At 34.8% G+C, this 20,453-nt stretch overlaps 1 protein-coding gene across 3 annotated transcripts in view; it reads right to left on the minus strand.

Annotated features, from left to right (window-relative positions):
* Positions 1 to 17,336, minus strand: part of LOC149774839 (uncharacterized) — a 161,024-nt gene extending 143,688 nt beyond the window's left edge. For 2 of the 3 annotated variants that reach the window (XM_089944687.1, XM_089944689.1), the window contains exons 1-3: positions 17,256 to 17,336; positions 5,809 to 5,908; positions 975 to 1,307 (exon numbers count right to left, since the gene is read on the minus strand). In XM_089944687.1, coding sequence (XP_089800813.1) covers positions 975 to 1,307; positions 5,809 to 5,866 — 391 coding nt within the window. In that variant the 5' untranslated portion in view covers positions 5,867 to 5,908; positions 17,256 to 17,336. Of the gene's footprint in view, positions 1 to 974; positions 1,308 to 5,808; positions 5,909 to 16,254; positions 16,495 to 17,255 lie in introns of those variants that run through there. The other variant, XM_089944688.1, reaches the window with a different exon arrangement.
* Between the last annotated feature and the right edge of the window lie 3,117 nt (positions 17,337 to 20,453).

Consider the following 20,453-nt stretch of genomic DNA (forward strand, 5'->3'; position numbering starts at 1 on the left):
ATATTGTTATGGCTGTCAAATCAATCATCCTAGTCAGAAACAACAAGACAAGTGTTTGATGATGAGTCAAGACGAAAAGTTGGAAGAGTATCTGGACAAGGCTTGAAGTCTCATCTCCAAAAAGAAAGTGTTTAAGAAGTGGTATAAAGACAATATGCATGTCTCTTCCTTTCATCCAATGACTTTTCTTGAGATGCAACAGTCTGAAGCTCTCTTGTCACAGAGTAAGGTACGAACTGTGGAGCAACTTCAAGACATTTTCAAGGTTTAAACTGATGACTTGTCATTGCCTGTAAAAACATAAAAAATGGATACCCGAGAACTTCAATATCTTCTGATGTGCAGTTCATACATGGCTTCTTGGAAAGTGTGCTAAAGATGAATTTCATCCAAAACCTCACAACATTCAATCCTATGTCACCAACACAGATGATATTCATCAACCAAGAACCCACTGAGTCACAATCTACTTTCCCAACAATCACTGTGTAGACTATTTTGATTCTTATGGATTGCTGCCTTGGAAGAAAACATCACTGCTTTATGAGAAGAAATACAGTACCGACTCGATTCAATAATATTAGATTACAAGGAACCGAGTCCATGGTGTGTGGACAATATTATGTGTAACGAAGGCTCTGACACTTACAAGTGAGGTCATGTTTGGGGCTTCCGACATTGACCGTTGACAGTAACTACCTTTAATTATAAAGTTATACTCATGCACCTGCCACCTGGTCCTTAATCCTGCTATGTTTTGTTTAATCCAACCACAATGTGATTCAAGTTTGAAAAACTTCAAAAATATCCAATTTAACTAACGAGGCATGTGGCAAATAACATACAAAGATTGTAACTTTGCAATTCAAGATAGCCAAGGAGTACACTGAAAGAGACAGCACAGTGGGAGTATTGGGTAGTACACCCATCCATTTTGAGATGCTTAGTGAGATGAGGCAGCGAATAACACTTACTGTACACTGTGACGTTAATTGCCCTGGTGGTGTCCATTCCATCTGACCCACGATATGAACATTTCCATGTCCCTTCATCTTGATCCCTATTGATACTTGTGATGTCCAGGTATGCTCCTGACTGATTAGCAGTGCAGGCATATCCAGGTGGAACATTAAAACAGTATCCAGATTGTCTCAAGCAAACTGTATTGGTACTTATGTCATTCTTTGGTGTATACCATGTAATGATGTTATCATTGACAACATCTTGTATCAGGCAGGAAAGAGTAACACTATTCCCTGGTGTTGGCATCACATTGTTACTTTGTAGGGAGACTAGGGCATTCACATCTGAAAATATTTATGATTAGTTTCGAGTTAGGCAATGAAATCTGAAAATAGTTTTAATACAGTTTCTAATTATGCAACGGTTACTATGGTTAGGTGTTTTGGTGAACAATATGTACAAAATGTCATGATCAGAACTGACCAAAGTAAATAATTAATACTGGTGTTATGTGATGTGCAGATATTTTACAGAAATAAATTAATGTAATCAATAGGAGTACAAAAAACAAAGATGTTAAGCATATGGCCCACCATACCAAATATACCTGGGTTGCTCTCTGGTAAATAACTTGTTCATTTATTTGTAATCAACTCCATCCTGTACAAGGCAGGCTCAGGTAAAACTATTCCCTGCTGTTGGTATCATATTGCTATTTGGAACAGTGATGGCAATGCTGCCATCTTCAGACCCTTGTCAGAGGAAAATCAACTGTTATCAAGAATTACTCGGTGAATTACAAATGAAAAAGATCAACAAGAGTACCATAACCAGTACATTGTACACTCAGCCCAATTTAATATTTATTGAAACAGGCACTAGCAATACCTGGCTGACTTTGGACAACTAAGAAATTAGTTGTATTGGATTCTAGTGTTGGTTACCTTGACCTTTAAGCTGTCTAGTGCAGTATATTCATCTTATTTTCTTCCCATAACATAAATCAATATACTAGAGTTTGGTACCATTATGTTTTAATAAAGAGAGTTATTTAGCGGAAACTTTTCCCAGTATCTTCATATTTGAATTATAACTCCAAAAGATCAGTAAGTTTCTTTCATGCCAAAAGTGCAAGCCACCCATTTAGCTTGATCAAGGTTCATAGTCCACTAATACATTTACTGGCTTTGAACCTTTTTTTTTAACTGACTCACTGTGACCTTGACCTTTCACATACTGAACCAAAGCTCAATACATGTCTCTCTACTTCCAAGTACAAGTCAGCCACAGAATTTGGTGAAGCTATATAGTCTAAAACTAAAATTACTGTCTGTAATTCATTTCTATTTGTATCACTGACACCCTGACCTTTAATCTTGTACTAAAAATCTATAAGGTTTCTTCCTTACACACAATGCAAACCATCAAAAATTTTGTTTCTCTGTGATACAAGGACTTAAGCTATTAACTCAAGTTGCAGTGTCAAATTTATCTCTTTTCGTCACAAAACCAATGCAAACCATCAAAAACAATTTGCATCTGTGATACAAGGGCTGAAACTATTAATTCAAGTTGCAGTGTCAATAAATTTATCACTTTTGATCACAAAACAGAAAAAAATTTCCCAATACCTACAGTGTAAGATATTGACAAAGATAGGTCAATCTAAGGTGTTGGTACCAAAACAATTTTTCTTCCTTCAGTCAGTGATCCTGGCCTTAGATCTTTTGATATAAAATCAACAGGTTTCCTTTTTACCATAATAACAAAATTGTTAACTTAAAGGGTAAATAACCTCAAAACAAGTTCCCATGTAGCAATCAAAAACAAGTGGATGGCCAAATGCACAGATGAAAAAGGTGTACATGTATTTAAAGGTTTGAACAAAAACAGAAGTCTCATAAACAAGGGACAAATACAGTAATGGGCAACAAATATTTTCAGGGCTTGAAGATTAGACAATTTCTTCCTCTTATCTGCTGAGCGTTGAAACCATCTCTGATATTATTCAGCAAATTAGCCCCTGTATTAGAATGTGTTATTTCAATCTAAGTAGATATCATTATAAGTCTTTTGCTGAACTACTTGACCTTAATTCAGATGTACACTTATCACAAAAATGCTTGCTCTTCTTGGTCATTTTCACTTCCTGTACATCAGGTGTAAATTGTTAAAAATAGAGCACATAATGTTTTTTTTTTTAAATTTGATATATTTTTTAATCTGATACATTTGTTAAATCATTCATTTCACTTTCATAAGCTGTCAAGTCTAGCCAAATTCCTTTTCCCTATTTTAATAATTGCTAAAGATCATGTATTTTAGACCAATTCAGGCTGATTTTTTTAGCATTTGGTAGCAGTTATTTTAGTTAGATGTGTGCTTAGATCATGCACAATTTCCACAAGCACAATATCCAAATAAATTTCAACCACAGAACATGAAAGTAACAAAGAAGTATGCCAACATTCTCTCCACTGTGTATGTTGCAAGTATAAACAACTTCACCTTACACCCATCATTCTATAAGAAGTTTATAATATCTGTACAATGCCCCCATAAAGACCATATATGTACTATTATTGTATTATTTAATCTTGGTTGTACAGTTGAAACATTTAAGTCACAAGTATCAAAACAATCCTTTTAAAAAATCTGCATAGTTTTTTCTCACCCACAGTGGAATATTTTTTAGTAGCAAAGTCCCAAACTATTTCCCCACCACCAAAAGTGAGCTATTTCAAAAAGCTCATTGTAATTTCTGAACATAGTAACCAGTGTATCGCCTAGGTGTGCAAGAGTGAGAGTACAAAATCTTCTTGGTGTCAAAACTTGGGATCAAACGGAGCAAAAACAAACACTGGTAACAAAACTGGAAGTCAAATAAACAATGTGGGGGTCTCTCAAGCGCAAATGAGGGTAAAGGGAAACACTGGTTATGCTGAAAGGCGGAAACATAAAAGTTGCCACAATTATTCCAAAGATGTCATTTTTATGGTCTGAAGAGGGATGCAACAGATCAGGTTCATGGAGGTTACAGGTCAAAGGGTAAAATGCTTGAATGTTTTTCTAAAACTGAAATAAGGAAGGAAGTAAATTTACTTTCATATTATATTTCTTTCACTTAATGCAACAGTTTTAAACTGAATTTAACTTCACTCTGTGTTCCAAACATTTATATTTTCCCATAATTTAATGTCACTGCACATATAATACTGCTACAAAGCAAAATAAGCATAATTAGCTTATTTTCATGCATAACATCAATGTAATGCTGAGAACATCCTACAAGATTATATGAGAATAAGAAAATCAATTGCACAATTTTTCATATTTGTTTTAAGGTGTCACTCTACAGTTTCATATTTTGCATAGGTTAAAATTTTGAAGGAAAAGAATTTCCCAGGCTTTCCTTACTACTTAAACTGGCTTTTTAAAAGCAACCCTGTGTTATCTTATGTATTGTTAAAAGAGCTTTTAATGCTTCTTATTTTGGTGTATGATTGATGGGTGTAATTTGGGTTATAGAGAACACACCATGGCTTTGCTTCAAAAACCCACTACTGTAGCTTGCCATGTCATTTTCATTTCCTGGACTTCAGGGGTAAATTATTCCAAAAAAATGAAGCTTATAATGTTTTTTTTTTTTACAACTATTTTTGGAGTAATTTGTTCACTACACTTTCAGAAACTGGTACTGTCTAGTCTGGCAAAATTCATTTGGAAGGCATACTTTTGGAAAGAATACATTGTGAGACGTACATGAGAGGGAAATTTCAGCCACAGTATATGAAAGTAACATTGAGGTATGCCAACAGTCTGAAAATGTGCATGCTGCAAATGCAAACATTACTTCACCTTATACCTGACACTCTGTCAGAAGTTCATAATATCTGAAGAGTAATCCCTTAACAGCTACCAATAGTTTTAAACATCGACGTCAATGTGATGCTTATCAATGTACTATGCAAATAAAGCATGACAATTCAATAAGAGCAAGCTGCCTTGTTATGGCAGTCTGGTTCCAAGATATTGCATCACTTTCACTTACTTTTACATCCCAAGTCAAGCTCTTATGTATGCAAGATTAGTCATCAAAAATGAAACTAAGATAAAATCTGAAGATTTTTTCACCAGAAAAGTAGCCAGACCATCTTGAAATTTGCCATAATATTGTAATATTGGTAACACAGAAGAAATACCATCAAAATGTGGCAGCATTCTTGAACCAGTTAGCACTGAATCTGTTGAATATCAGTCAAAATCTTGAGTGAAAAATTGCACACAATCATCATGACTTCATAATTAATACCCACAAGTGAGAAAAATGCTCAACAGTATTCAAAGTAAATAACTGTAATGACTTTTTGTAATACTTACACGTGTGATAAATTAATGTACATTTCCAAAGACAATGTTCTTTCTCCGGTAACAAAAGTACTTTTTCCATAATTAATCCATGAATTTGTATTTTTTAAAAATGACATTTTCATTAAAACAAGATTACACAGTAATTAAAGTTAGGATATTATAATAAAGCATTTCATGTGATCAAAGTAGAAGTTTACACAAACAGGAAGGATGGAATCTGACCATTCAAGTCACGTTATATAACAATTGTGTTTAATACAAGTTTAACTACTTTTTAATACAAATGCATGCAATATACTTATATTTTCCTTGAATTCCCACAGTTGGAGTTGGTTTTGTTGCTGTGTGTGATGCTTTAATGTTTATTTTATTTTAATTATTGGTGGGAAGGCTTTATCCTAATAAAGAGAAACTTTCAATCAACCAGCATTTCTCACCAAAAACCCCGTTTTTTAAAAACAAATTGAAACTCACCTGCTATATGATTATATGAAACAAGACCAATATACAGCATATAAATGTATGAGAACATCAGAACACTGGCAAGTGGCTGGAATATGGTCTGTAATCAATCCTGCAAGAAAATAATGAACAGAAAGACCAAAATAAATTCCATGAAATCTTCATTTTTGTATTTACATAAAAGCTCTAAAACTTCATTAGATGTATAATACTTTTTTAAAGATAGATTACAGGTTCATCTATTCTCAAAACATGTTATGATCCATACAAGCTGGTATTATCTACATGTACTGTACTTACTTTAACAGAACAATTAACATATAGTTTGAATCTAGCAAGCACAATCTAAAATGTTCAGACCTACTATCTCACTGAAATTAAATAATTAGGTAAAGTGTAAAGAAATTCCCAGATATTTAATAATAACTAGAAATCTGTTGTTTATAAAACACGTGATCTAAAGTTTTGTCACACAAACACCCAAAACTGGGTACCCTCGGAAATAACTACAGGTCTAGAAGCCAATTTTACTTCTGAATGACAGTATATATTAGTTACTGTTTTCATACCCAAAATAGATGGTAACAGATAGGGGATCTCAAAAGTTTCAACGTAACAACCTAGGAGTTAAGAAAGTCATTTGCATACCTAGAATAAATCTTTTCATGTCAAATAAGCATACAGCAGAACCTGTCTTGAAACACCACCCTTTCTGCCAAAAAGTATAGTCTCTCAAGGCAGGTGGTCTTTCATAAAAGGTCACAATGCTATATAATCAATAAATTTGTACACTGAGAATATGGTTAAGACAGGTGGTCTCACAAAGCATTGGTCTTTCAAGACAGGTTTCACTATATCATAATTACAGGGGAAGGAATTTAATTAGTTTCCTGGGTGATGCATGGGGTCTAGTTCAAACCCTCTGTGAAATGTTGACACTTGATTGCACATACCAATACTCAGACATTTTTGTCTTATAACCTGAGAATGGGAATTCAAATTTATATGAGACATCCCAACTCATTCATTTCAAATAGCCACATTGCACATATATAGACCATCTCCAAATCTTTGCAAAACAGGTTTTAAGTCTCTGCAATAACTATTGCAAGTATCACTCACTCACACATGCCAATCGGTAAGGTAACATTATCCATGCACTGATTTTTTTCTGCAATCCACTGCTGTGGTCATGCTGTTCAAATTTTGAAAGAATAAACTATTAATAGCTATAAAGATGATTACAATCACTGTTTTCTCCAAGACTTCCAGACCGAAGTCCTAAACTTTTGTCATTTTCGTTGGATATAAGATTTTCAATTTTTAAAAGGACTGTTTTATCAAAATATTCATATACTGATATCAAACTTAAATTAAAAGGCAAGAAGAAAGAGGAAAAAGTGCAAGTTTAATAATTTTTACTCAACCAGAGGTAATATCAAGGCTTTTATTTCTCACCATTGACCTCATATTAAATAGGTGGCAGGTCTGACATGAGTGCAGTTCACTGATTATATTTGATAAGAACTGACTGTAAATAAATTCCAATTTATTATAAAGAAATGAAACTTATATCTTTATCTACATTGACCATGATGTCTGGTTGACTCCATAACATCGGACCCTTTCCCTACATGATGCATCAGACCTATTAAGTGTTCAGGATGCCAAAATACACACATGCAAATCTACTAATTATTCATTTGTGATATAAGAAAATTTATCATTATGCATGTACTTTATCAGCAAACTTCTCTTTCATTAATTTTCAATAATTGTTATGTATATTTAATTTGCATTGTTTGTTAGGTTTTTCTTAATACTTTTTTATTTCATTATATGCTACTGTAATGTAACATTATATGTTGGACTTAACCGTGTACAAAATTAAGTTTATTTTCTACCTGACCTGAATTATTGACCCTTTTATTTTATTTTGTAAGCAACTAATACATAGATAAAATATTTTCTGTGTGTATGGGTTTAATATAAGGATCATCATTAACAAAAGTCTGACACTGTCCCTGCATGATGCAGCCCACCTATTAACAGTGTTCAGGATGCCAAAATACATACATGCAAATCTACTAATTGTTCATTTGTGATACATGAATATTTTCATTATTCATGTTCTTTATCTGCAAACTTCTCTTTCATCACATTTCAATAATTGCAAAATAAATTTAATGTGCATTGTAAATACTGTAGATCTTGTCATACTTGTCAAATGGTAGGAAAACCCAATCAGATGTTTCCTAAGACTCATATGCAACCTATTCCAGCATCTGAACAATTTAGCAGAATAATGCCAGACTGTCATTCCCTTACTTAAGACCAAGTCAGGCAACCAGTACTTGTTGACCATATTGTTTGCATCTACAAAATTTCTTTGAGGAATAATAAAAATGAAACAACAGTAAAAGCTTTGATACAACTTTTTATTCAATTTGGCCTTCCCAAATCAGACCAATCTGACCAAGGATCAAATTGTATGTCTGCAAAGTTATGCATGAATTAGGCATCCAACAATTCAAGTCTCCTGCCTTTCACCCTTAAAAGCCAGGGGATTTTAGACAGATTTCATAAAACTCTGAAAAATATGATTCTGTCATATTCTTTGATACTGGAAATGATAGGAATGAAGGTGTTCATTACTGTTGTTCGCTGTTAGGAAATGAGTTCAAGAATCTTTAGCATTCAGTCTCTTTGAACTAGTTTTTGGATAAACTGTGCATGGACCACTGAAGTTGTTAAAAGAGTCAAACTACTTTGAATTGAAAATATATAAATTAATCTTCTTGATTATGTTTCCAATTTTAAGTACAAGTTATCAAAGGCTTGTGAGGTTGCATGAACTAATCCTCACTCGACTCAGTCAAAAGTAAAATTAGGATATGACAAAAATAAAAGGGAAAGGAATTTTCAACCTGGTGATAGCATTATGGCTCTCTTGCCCATACCACAAAATCCTCTTCAGGTTAAGTATTATAGTAAGTGATATAAATTATATCATCCATACTCCTAGCAAAGAAAAAACAACTTTGCCATACACTGATAGAGATAGCCAGGTTAATCATGCAAAAAATTTAGCTGTACTTGTCACACACAGTGAGGGTTAAACGATGGAATGCAATCTGACTATAGACACATTCGAGTAACCAATCTTTGGAATTCAGCAATTATGAATAATCTGGACTAAAAACTTTCACATCTGAAGAAACAAGAAAAGAACAACTAAAACAGCTATTACTTGAATATGAGCACTTGTTTCCAGATGTTCCTACACAAACAAAAAGAATCTACAAGGATGCCATATCATGGGATATTGACATGTTAAACCGACAGATGCTAAGGTCAAGGCTATCTCTGAATTCCCTGTGCCTATCAATAAAAAGCATGGGTATGGCTAGATACTATCAGAAATTTTGTTCCAATTTTTCCATAATTGCTGAACCCCTGAAACATTTGTTCAGGAAGAAAACTCCGCTTCATAGGTTTGAAAAATGTCAGAAGGCTTTGATAAGTTAAAGGCCATACTTAAGAGTGCACCAGTTCTTTCAGCTCCAAATTTCAGTTGATGATTTAAAATGCTTGTTGATGCACGTGATGCTGTAGTTGGTGCAGTATTGATTCAAGAAGACAAAAATGATGTATATCATCCAGTGTGTTATTTTTCTAAGAAACTAAATAAGCACCAAAGAAATTATTCCACAATTGAGAAGGATGTATGGCTTTGATACTGACCTTGCAACACTCTTAAGTCTACATAAGTTCAACTCCGATTGTTGTGTATAGTGATCACAACCCCCTTACTTTCATTGGCAAGATGAAAAACAAAAATCAGAGATTATTAAGATGGAGTTTGATGTTGTAGGAATACAATATTAGCATTATGCATGTTAAGGGAAAAGACAATTTAATAGCAGATGCATTTTCACATGTACATAATACTGAACTGTTTTGTGTATATTTTGTGTCATTCATAAGATCTCATTTTATGTAACAAAAAATTATCACATGTATATTTCTCTAATAGTTGAAAAAAAGCGTTCTCTTTCTTTATGAGGGGAATTGTTATCTATATTCAATTTGCATTTGTTTGTTAGTTATTTTTTTATATTGTTTTTATTTCATTATATGCTACTGTAATGTAACACTGATAATGTTGGACTTATCCAAAACCAAGTTTATTTTCAACTTGACATGATTAGTGATCTTTTTTATTTTTATTTTATTTTATTCTGTAAACAACTAATATACAGTATATATATATATATATATATATATATATATATATATATAAAATATTCTCTACATGTATGGGTTTAATATATGGATCATTATTAAGAGAAGTAAATACATTTGGATCTGGCTCTAGGATACTGGAATTCCCCTACCTGGTGTACCTGACATTGTCCAGGTTTATACATTATAATTTTAGCAATAGACTTTCTAATAATAACTAACATTTTATTTTGTAAATATTAAGAACTTCCTAGAATGTTATTTGCCATTAGATAATGTTTATTTCTATAAAATGTTGATTGTGACCTGAGGTCAAGTAGAAAACTATATAATCTTGTCAATGGAAAGATTATTCATTCATGCTTAAGATCACAGATTTATAGTGAATTCAAACCTGTAATTATATTACCGTGTTTCAACTGTTTGTACAACAAAACAACACAGGTTGCCACAGGCACATCAACATCTTCAACACTGGACTTAATTTGGATTTCTACTCAAGTTTATACAGAACTTTAAATTATTAGAACTTGTGTTGATAATTCTAGGATTATTTGGGGATTTAATTAGCAATACCATAAGTTCTGTTTTTCATTTTCACTCTGTATGCAGGGAAAATAAATTTTGTTGAATTTTACAAAGCTTGTTGCTTTTCACTCTTTTTTGTTACATCTTTTATGAGCAAATTAACTCATAACAATAATACAGAATCCAGTGTACATAGAAATTGTCCAAGTGATTTTCAGTGGATTAAATGAAGTCATATAGATTAGATCTTTGTAGATTAGTTGATTATGATAACTGTTAACTGAATGTTAGTGCCTCTTTATCACTCTTACCAATACTGTAAGACCCCTCAAACAAAATGTTTTACAATAAGGCCCTGCCACTCCACAACTATAAAATGACCTAACTGGTGGTAATGTGCCTTTCAAACTTTTTTTGAGCCTTTCTCATTAAGAAGTATTTACTGATTTTGATGTTGCCCTCTCTCCCTTTCAACATTAAATCAGGCCTTGTTTATATTGCTTTTAATGGAGTTTTCTCAAGATCTTGTGGCCTAGGAAAAAAAATGGATGGATTTGCAAGCACGTACATGGTAACAGGTTTTCAAAGCTCCAACTTTGCTAATATGGGCTCACCTATCCACTCTTCCTGAACAGCAATACATGTATGGAATTACTTTGGCATGATATGAGTAATAAAACCCATAAAAAGACAAGTGAATACTAGTTTCTAGTTTACTTAAAAAAATAAGGATAATTCACAGATCACTACAGTTTGACTAACCTCTGTAGTTTCAAGGCTGTTTTATAGTGTGTGTGTGTCTGAGCATGGTTTGGATTTTTAACGTAGCTTTAACAATTTTTCAGTCATATTGATATGATGTCTGCAGTGTGACTTTTGCGGCATCATGTCCCACCCAGTCACTTTATCCTGACACCAGGCTGACTATGCAGTCCTAGCACTAACCTCTTAATGCTAGCACCAAGCGAGGCAGCTGCTAGTACCATTTTTTTAAGTCTTTGGTATGACCTCCCGCATCTGAGGCAGATGCTCTAACCACTAGGCCACTGGAGTGATTTGGCTGTTTAATGTTTAATGGATTCTCCAGTAAGGAATATAGTCAACTGTGTATGTTTCAGTAAATTGAAACATCACATTACCCAATGATTTCACAAAGCAATGCTGATCCTTCAGGAGTACAGTCAGTGTATCCAAATACTTAGGCTGGTTGTCTTCTAGATGGATAAGGTTAAGTGTGGGTTGAGTGGCTTTTGCAAAAGATTTTAATAATTAGTAGAAAGCTAAATTAGCAGCAATTATTGCATAACAGCAACTAAATGAGAACAGTGTTCATGAATATTATTCATTTATGGAGCAAACGATAATTAATTAACTTAAAACAACAATTTTGAGAAGCTGTAATATGCCAATTTGTTGCTTTCTTACTGATGCAATCATGCCTCGGATAACTGACTGGCCAGCCTTTTTTGTGATTGGGTTGTGTATTTATGAATCAAAGCCAGTTCATCAAAATGAAAATCTTAACAATGGTGTCAGTAATTCATAGCTTTCTACAGTAAACTACGATCCTTAAACAAAATGTAAACTTTACCGTTATCTATTAGAAAAATAAAAACAATTTTGCTCTGTGACTTCTTATATGTACACCATGGGACAATAGTTTATGCTTTCAGAGATGCTCCCTCAACCCAGGCGAGAAGATACAGTGCCACAGCCCCTGGCAAAATGTACTGCATGTAACTTTTGCAGGTGTTGATACCAACTACACAAACAAAATAATCTCTTGCACATTCAAAGACATGTTTTATTAGATGACTTCAAGTTATCATTTAATGATGAAAACATAAAAACTTGAGTCTCAAAACTTAAAATATCAAATGCTACTCATCGGATGCTACTGACATCATTGTGGGACACCATAGGGAATACCAAGCCTGCGATCATGGTCAGGTATGAAAGTTACTTACCTTATCTCTTGAATAGTACATTAGCAAGGTCCCATGTCAGAATAGGTCAATCTGGGGATAATCTGAGTTAGTCTGTCATTCACTATATGTTTTACCTTCAAGCTAATGCTGATTTTTTTTCTTTTTCTTCTTGATTTTTGTATAACATTAAGCTTGCATTCATCACTTACATCTATTGAGATGAAAATTTCTCAGCCTCAAAAATACTGTAAAATAGAGGATTCTTTTTAAGGACCACTAGAGTAAACTGAATCATCAGATGCTACTGACAGCACTGCAGGATAATGAAACAATTCAGCCCAAACAATTCGTTTTCTTTATTTTTCACATGACCTAAACATGTACACCTTACTGTAAATCTGTTTTTAAAATTAATAATTTGTTTAAAATAAACTATTTCTCTTCCAATTATTTTTTCCCTTTCAAGAAACTACAATAATCAAATTGACAAGGTATCAATTTCATTTCAAGTTAAAAATATAATACTACTTAACAAATATTTATATAAAGTTAATAAACAAATTATCACATATTTTTTAATCAATAACTGTATCGACAATAAAAAAAACACTAAAAAGGGTATTTGTCTTATTGCCATACATCTGCTGGTTTTATCTTTCAGTTGTATTGCCATGTCATTCATTGTCTTGCTTTTGCCATGTGACTCACAAGAACTTTGCCTACTTTCTTTTGCTGGTGAATGCTTTTTCTTTTCTATATTTTTCATTACTTGCAACCCTTTCACATATATTACCTTTATTATTATTATTATTATTATTATTAAATTAGTACTGTATATTGTTTGCATGCTTCATGCTTTGTATAATTCTTTGCTTGCTTTCTTTGCTGCAAAGGTGTTGTTGACAGCTTTCTCTTTTTGTTTTTCTTATTTTTTTAAAAACCAGTTTTCAATTTATTTTCTACAAGAGACACATTTCCTGCAAAAAGAAGAGTATTATATATATATATATATATATATATATATATATATATATATATATTGTCAGTAGGGATACGAAAGCTTTTTAAGCAATCTGTCAAGTCAACCTAGAGGAGTAGCAATTCTTTTAACAACAATTTTGAATTTAAAATAAAGCAAATACACAAAGACACAAAGTGAAACATATTATTATAGATATGCAAACAGAAAAGAAGAATGTAACATTATTAAATATTTATGGTCCAAATAAAGACTCTCCAAATTTGTAGACCAGCAAATTGTTCTCCACCTTTTTTTTTGTTTGACTGGCAGCGGAGTCGTACTAGTAGTAGTAGTAGTATTGTTGTTGCTGTCGTAGCAGTAGCAAATTTCTTTCTTTTCATAATTAATCATTGTCCTTTTCATAGACATAGTAGTCGCAGCAGTATGCTTTAGGAGCATGTATTACCCCACGTTTGTCAGTAGCTCAGTCTGATATATTCAGCAAGTTTTGATATGTTGTTCCTAAAAACTGTCCATTTTCTTTGTGTATTTCATGGCTCTCTGTGTCACCATTGTGAATGTGTGTGTGTGTGTGTGCTTTAATGGTCCTTTAAAAACATCAATAACTATTTCATGATGAGGGAGCGAAATGTCTTTCGCAATGACACATTGAGGCAGTCGATACGTGCTGGTCTGCTATATCGAATTAGCTACCCTTGAATTACGAGTCTGACCCTCTAACAACTGAGATATCACGGCTCTGGTCAAAAACACATCAATGACAATGTGTGTGTGTGTGTGTGTTCGGCTTGTTTCGCAAGGGATTAAAATATAAAGGAGAAAGTTTATATTTGCAGTCAAAACAGGAGATAGGGACGTGAGTCGGATGTACATGGTGTGATACCAGCAGTACGGGGGAATATTTCATATGAAAAGGATCATTATTATTATTATTATTATTATCTGTTCAAAACATACAGTGCTGTATTTAATGTCTGGTCCTGGTTGGTTGAAGAAATGGGAGACCAAGTATACAGAGGCGAAAAATCAGCAAAGACACATTTGATTGAAATGCATCATTCTTCCACAGATAAAGAGACACAGGACAGAATTATCAAGGAATTTCGAAAACCCGAAAGCATAATTCGCTGTCTCGTTGCTACGGTAGCATTCGGAATGGGGATCCAAATCAGCGATGTAGATATCATTATTCTTTGGGGATGCCCAAAGGGCATTCTGAGCTATTGGCAAGAGATTGGGAGATGTGCCAGAGATGGGAGAAAAGGTTATACTTGTCTCCTACCTTACAGGACAAGCATGATGAAGACAACAGATGAAAACATGACAGAAGTTGTGAAAAATCGTCAAGTCTGTTTAAGAAGAAAAATTCTTGAGGCATTGTGGATCCCCGAAATGGATAAACTTCCCACTGGCCTAAAAGAATGTTCTGCAGGAAGTTGCAATATATGCTCTTGCGACAAATGTAATTGTTGTGCAAATTGTTGCAACACTTGTCAATGCTGTGGTCAGAAGGGAAGAAGAAACTATTGCTTTTGATTAAAATATACATTATCCATATGTTATAAGTGATGCTGTAAAATTATAACAGACGTATATATGTATGTATGCATGTATATATGTATGTAAGTTTGTATTCATAAATACCATTGTAAATGTTATTAATAAAGTTCATCATGCTAATCATGTTATAAGTAAGGTATGTATGTATGTATGTGTTGTGATGTGATTTGGATTTTTAACGTAGCTTTAACAATTTTTCAGTCATATCTCTACGATGTCTGCAATGTGGCAGTTTATAGTGATGTCTAGCACTGGGGCATCATGCCGCAGACATGTAGCATGATGTCCCACCCAGCCACATTATCCTGACACCGGGCCGACCAGTCCTAACACTAACCTCTTAATGCTGAGCGCCAAGCGAGGCAGCTGTTAGTACCGTTTTTGTAAGTCTTTGGTATGACTCGGCCAGGTATTGAACCCACGACCTCCCGCATCCGAGGCGGACACTCTAACCACTAGGCCACCGAAGCGATATGTATGTATGTATTCATTAATACCATTGCAAATGTTATTAATAATATTCATCATAATAATCATGGTAATGTAAAGTATTAATATGTAGATACGCATGTAGTATGTCATAAAATCCATTTATACCATTGTAAATGTTATTAAATATGATTGAAGATACTACCACTAGTAATAATAATAAATTATTATTATTATTATTGTTATTATTATTATTGTGTAGCATATTTTCACATCTGAATACAGTTTGTGGTCTTTTGACAATTTATTTATCATTCACTCTAACATTTCTGACATGACATCTCTCTTTCTGTCTACCTCCTAAATTTCTGCCGTAACGACACAGTTGCCACCCAAGCGTCAGTAAATTCCCAGTGAAATATGCCTCGCTAGACGGTTTTCACGCGTTACTCTTGCATTGTGGTGATGCTGCTTTACACGCATGCGTGGGTGATTCAAATCTGAGGTCAACAGCCGATGAATACACAGGTGTTCTGTTCTGACAGGGATTTATACTAAAAAAAGTGTGTTCTAAAGGATTTAACGGTGTGGATCATTAGAAGAGGGATTATACTTACCGTCTGGATATAAAGGTTAGTCTAAATAAATTTATTAATTAATAGCGCGCGGTCCGATCATCCGAGGTGACATAGCTCGGACGTCTCAGCACGAGTGGTGCAGAACAACGTTGGTCTCCGCCGCCACAGGGGCTCGTTACAAAGAAAATCAAGGGATGGGGGTTCTAACCTGTAATAATATAACACAAGGGAAGACACCGGTCCGCACCCCTCGGCAGTTCCAACACTACTATTTTATCCTAATTGCGTCTGCTAATTTCCAACTTAGGCCAGTCGTAATCAAGAATAGTTCAATTTTCAAAACAGCTCGACACACTTCGTTCAATTTGTGATATAATGGAGAAAATGCAATAATTGTTCGCCGATCTTGACGTCTGGACATTAACCCTACTCACAGTGCAATTTTGCATTCGGACAATCTTGGATTTCACCATTGACCGAAAGGTAAGCTTGTTCGGACAAGCTTACCTTTCGGTTAATGGTGAAATCCAAGATTCTCCGAATGCAAAATTGCACTGTGAGTAGGGTTAATGTCCAGACGTCAAGATCGGCGAACAATTATTGCATTTTCTCCATTATATCACAAATTGAACGAAGTGTGTCGAGCTGTTTTGAAAATTGAACTATTCTTGATTACGACTGGCCTAAGTTGGAAATTAGCAGACACAATTAGGATAAAATAGTAGTGTTGGAACTGCCGAGGGGTGCGGACCGGTTTTCTTCCCTTGTGTTATATTATTCCAGGTTAGAACCCCCATCCCTTGATTTTCTTTGTAACGAGCCCCTGTGTCCGCCGCCAGTCAAACAAAAGAAAAAGGGGGAGAACAACTTGCTGGTCTACCAAATTTGTAGCTCAACAGTTAAAAACTGACTTGAATGACTATAATGATAACTTGATAACATAGGAGGAGATTTTAATTCAGTTATAAATCAATAAAAATATACATATACTATGTCAGAATGACTAGGGCCGAATGTAGTCCTACAATGTAAGACATAGCACATGTTGGTTTTGGTTTTCTTGACGCCCAAAACATAAATATCACTCGGGCCAAATGGTCATATTTTCGGTCCAACTCGGACCGATTTGCTCATGGCCAAATTGTCTATAAACCTATTATCGGACCAAAATAGAACTACTCATTTAATCACCAGAAACTTAGCCACTACCTTGTTTAAAGACGTGTTCAACCATTCGACCACGTTCATCTCCCACCAGGAAGAAAATCGATCTCTTCATAAAGTGTAAATAATCGGAACATCGCTCTCATTTCCGTTTCCGTTCAATCCAGATCGACCCAGAACATAATTATTTTTACTAACTGTAAGTTATACTTTCTGTACTTTTGTTTCTCATTACTGAACTTAACACTGTGTGACAATCAATACAGCTCATATGTTAATCTAAAATACATTCAAAGATGACTTAACGGTGAAGTTCTTGTCATAGGTTCACCTAGTCCTAGATGCAAGACCTTGACGCTGATATTTATGTTGAACAAAAACATGTACTGTGTCTTACATTGTAGGACTAAGGTTCACGGGCATTTTAGTCCTACATGTAAGACATAGCACATGTTGATTTTGTTTAGGTCACGCCCACAACTCTTTGAGAGGCTGGAACTAGCATGCACCAATGAATTTTTTTTTTATTAGAAAGGTTGTTGTTGTTATTGTTGTAGAGTTTAAAGTCATTTTTCAGCACACGATAGGCTACACCAGTATTAATGCTGGAGGAAGAACCCGGGAAAACACCCGGAAAGAACCACCAGCCCACGAGAAGCTTCTGGCAAGCTTTCTCACATACCCACATTGGCTGAATCCGAGACTCGAACCCACGCAGACAGAAGTGAGATGACAGGGATTCGTAATGGAGAGCGCTTTAGACCACTCGGCAACTTGGGACCTATTAGAATGGTAACTCAGAAACAAATTAGCACACATGTAATGCTATTTGAGAGAAACATATAAAATTGCGGTCTCGCAGCACTTGTTGCAACATCGAGTTTCAGGAAGGCAAGCTTTAAAATAGTTGGATACTTCAGTTCGACATGAATGGCTGTTAAACTAAATTTGATTGGTTCATTTGGCCCTGAAACAAGCATTTTATGGTAGTTTTAACCTTACTTCCATCATGGAAGTTTTACAGATGCATGTTTCAAATAAGGGCCACACAGGAAACTAAAATAATAATAATAATAATGAGGACTTTGTATAGTGCCTAATCTTTAGAAGCTCTAAGCACTTTACAACTTTAGACAACACCTATAAGATAAGAAACATAATAATATTATTACAAAAACAAACAACATGAAATTAGAAAAACATTAAAAAAATAAAAAAAAACATGCTGAGAATATTTCAGGTAGGAAACATTATTAGGTCTTTAAGTTTGCTCTTGCTGTCGAAATAAGTGAGTTTTGAGAGCCCTCTTGAATGTGATCACTGTGTCCTTCTGTCTAAGTTCAGTAGGCAATTCATTCCATGTTGCTGGGCCCTGGTATGCAAAAGAACGCTGTCTATATGACTTTGTTTTCATACTTGGAATAATGAGTATACGATTGTCAGAAGAGGAGCATACTTATCTTGCTGGTGTGTACACATGAGTGAGGTATGATAGGTATGCTGGACTAATGTCCGACAATGAAATGTAGCACAGAGAACAAATTTTGTGTTTGATTCTGGATCGAATGGATAGTCAGTGTAGGGTACAGAGCAGCGGGGAGGTGTGCTCTGATTGTGGTACTCTAAGTATGATCCAAGCAGCTGTGTTTTGAACTTTTTGAAGTTTCTGGAGTAGATATTGAGATGAAACAGACAGAATTGAGTTACAATAGTCCAGTCTTGAAAGTACTAATGAACACACAAGTGTTTTAGTGGCATCAGCTGAAAGATATTTGCGAATTGAGCTGATGCGTCTCAGCTCAAGATATGCAGCCTTGCATACGTTCATGACATGTTGGTGCAATGTGAGAATACTGTCCAGAGTAACACCTAGGTTTCAAACTGATTGTGTGAATTTAATGTTGGCGTTGCTGATATTTATTGTTTGAGGTAAAGGATGTGAATGAGAAAGTCTTTGTGTTGTGATCAGAATGGCCTCAGTTTTATCATCATTCATCTGCAGCTTGTTACAAGTCATCCTTGATTTCACATCAGAAATGCACCTCTCTACACCTTGGATGGTAGCATCAACATCAGTTGGGTGGCTAGTTTTGTATATTTGCGTGTCATCAGCATACAATTGATGAGACACTGGATGATGATCTATGACACTTGAGAGCGACTGAGTGTACAGAATGAAGAGAACGTGTTCAAGAACAGACCCCTGTGGAACACCACAACATAGATCAACTGGGTTGGAGTGTATTCCATTTGCAGATACAATTTGTGTCCTGTTGACCAAGTAGGACTTGAACCACAGTAAGGCTGTATCATGAATGCCAAATACATGCTGGAGACGGTGAAGTAATATATCATGGACTATTGTGTCAAATGCTGCAGACAAATCAAAGAGGCTGAGGACTGTAATCTTTCAACCATCCAATGCAGAGAGAATGTCATTAACTACTTTTAAAGGAGTAGTTTCAGTACTGTGGCAAGGGCGATATGCAGATTGTACATTGCTAAAAAGACTGTTTGAATTTAGATGAGATACAAGCTGAGATAGAACAACCTTTTCTAAGATTTTTTAAATGAATGGGAGATTAGAAATTGGTTGTAGTTCTTTAAATCGTTATCGTCTAGTGCTGGTTTCTTCAGCAGAGGCTTTACAATGTCAGTTTTGAAAAATGATGGGAATTCCCCAGACGAGAGAGAGGTATTAATAACATCAGTTAGTGAAGGCAATACTGGATCTAAGCGCTCAAGCAGCAGTGATGTTGGAATTGGATCAAGTTCACATGACTTTGGTGCACTCTTCAACACGACTGTACGTATGAAATCCATAGAGACAGGTTCAAATGCTGCTAATGGTTGCCGTTCAAATTCTGTATCCCAACTGTATGGTGATGACGAGTCAGTTGAAATTGTGGTGTCAAGCTTATCTCTAATGGTTTGTACTTTGTCACGGAAAAAATTTGCAAACATGTCCAGAAGGTCGACTGGAGAGAAGGTAGTTGGAAGTGGTGAAAATGGCTGAATCACAAAAGCGTTTGTCTTAATACAACATTTTCAGTTGGCAAATACTGGCTGATGATAGCTATGATTATAATGAATTTCTTGTATATCAGTTTGTTGGACATTGAGAAAATGTCACTTAAAATACCAGTGCTTGATTTGGAGCCCAAATTTAATGTGGAGTGCGATTCCAATGTATGTGTTGGATGGACAGGATTCTGGTTATAGACCTAACGTACGATGCAGCGT

The sequence above is a fragment of the Sinohyriopsis cumingii genome, unplaced genomic scaffold (genome assembly GCF_028554795.1).
Source record: "Sinohyriopsis cumingii isolate HCF-2022 unplaced genomic scaffold, ASM2855479v2 utg000127l, whole genome shotgun sequence".
NCBI classification, from domain to species: Eukaryota; Metazoa; Mollusca; class Bivalvia; order Unionida; family Unionidae; genus Sinohyriopsis; species Sinohyriopsis cumingii.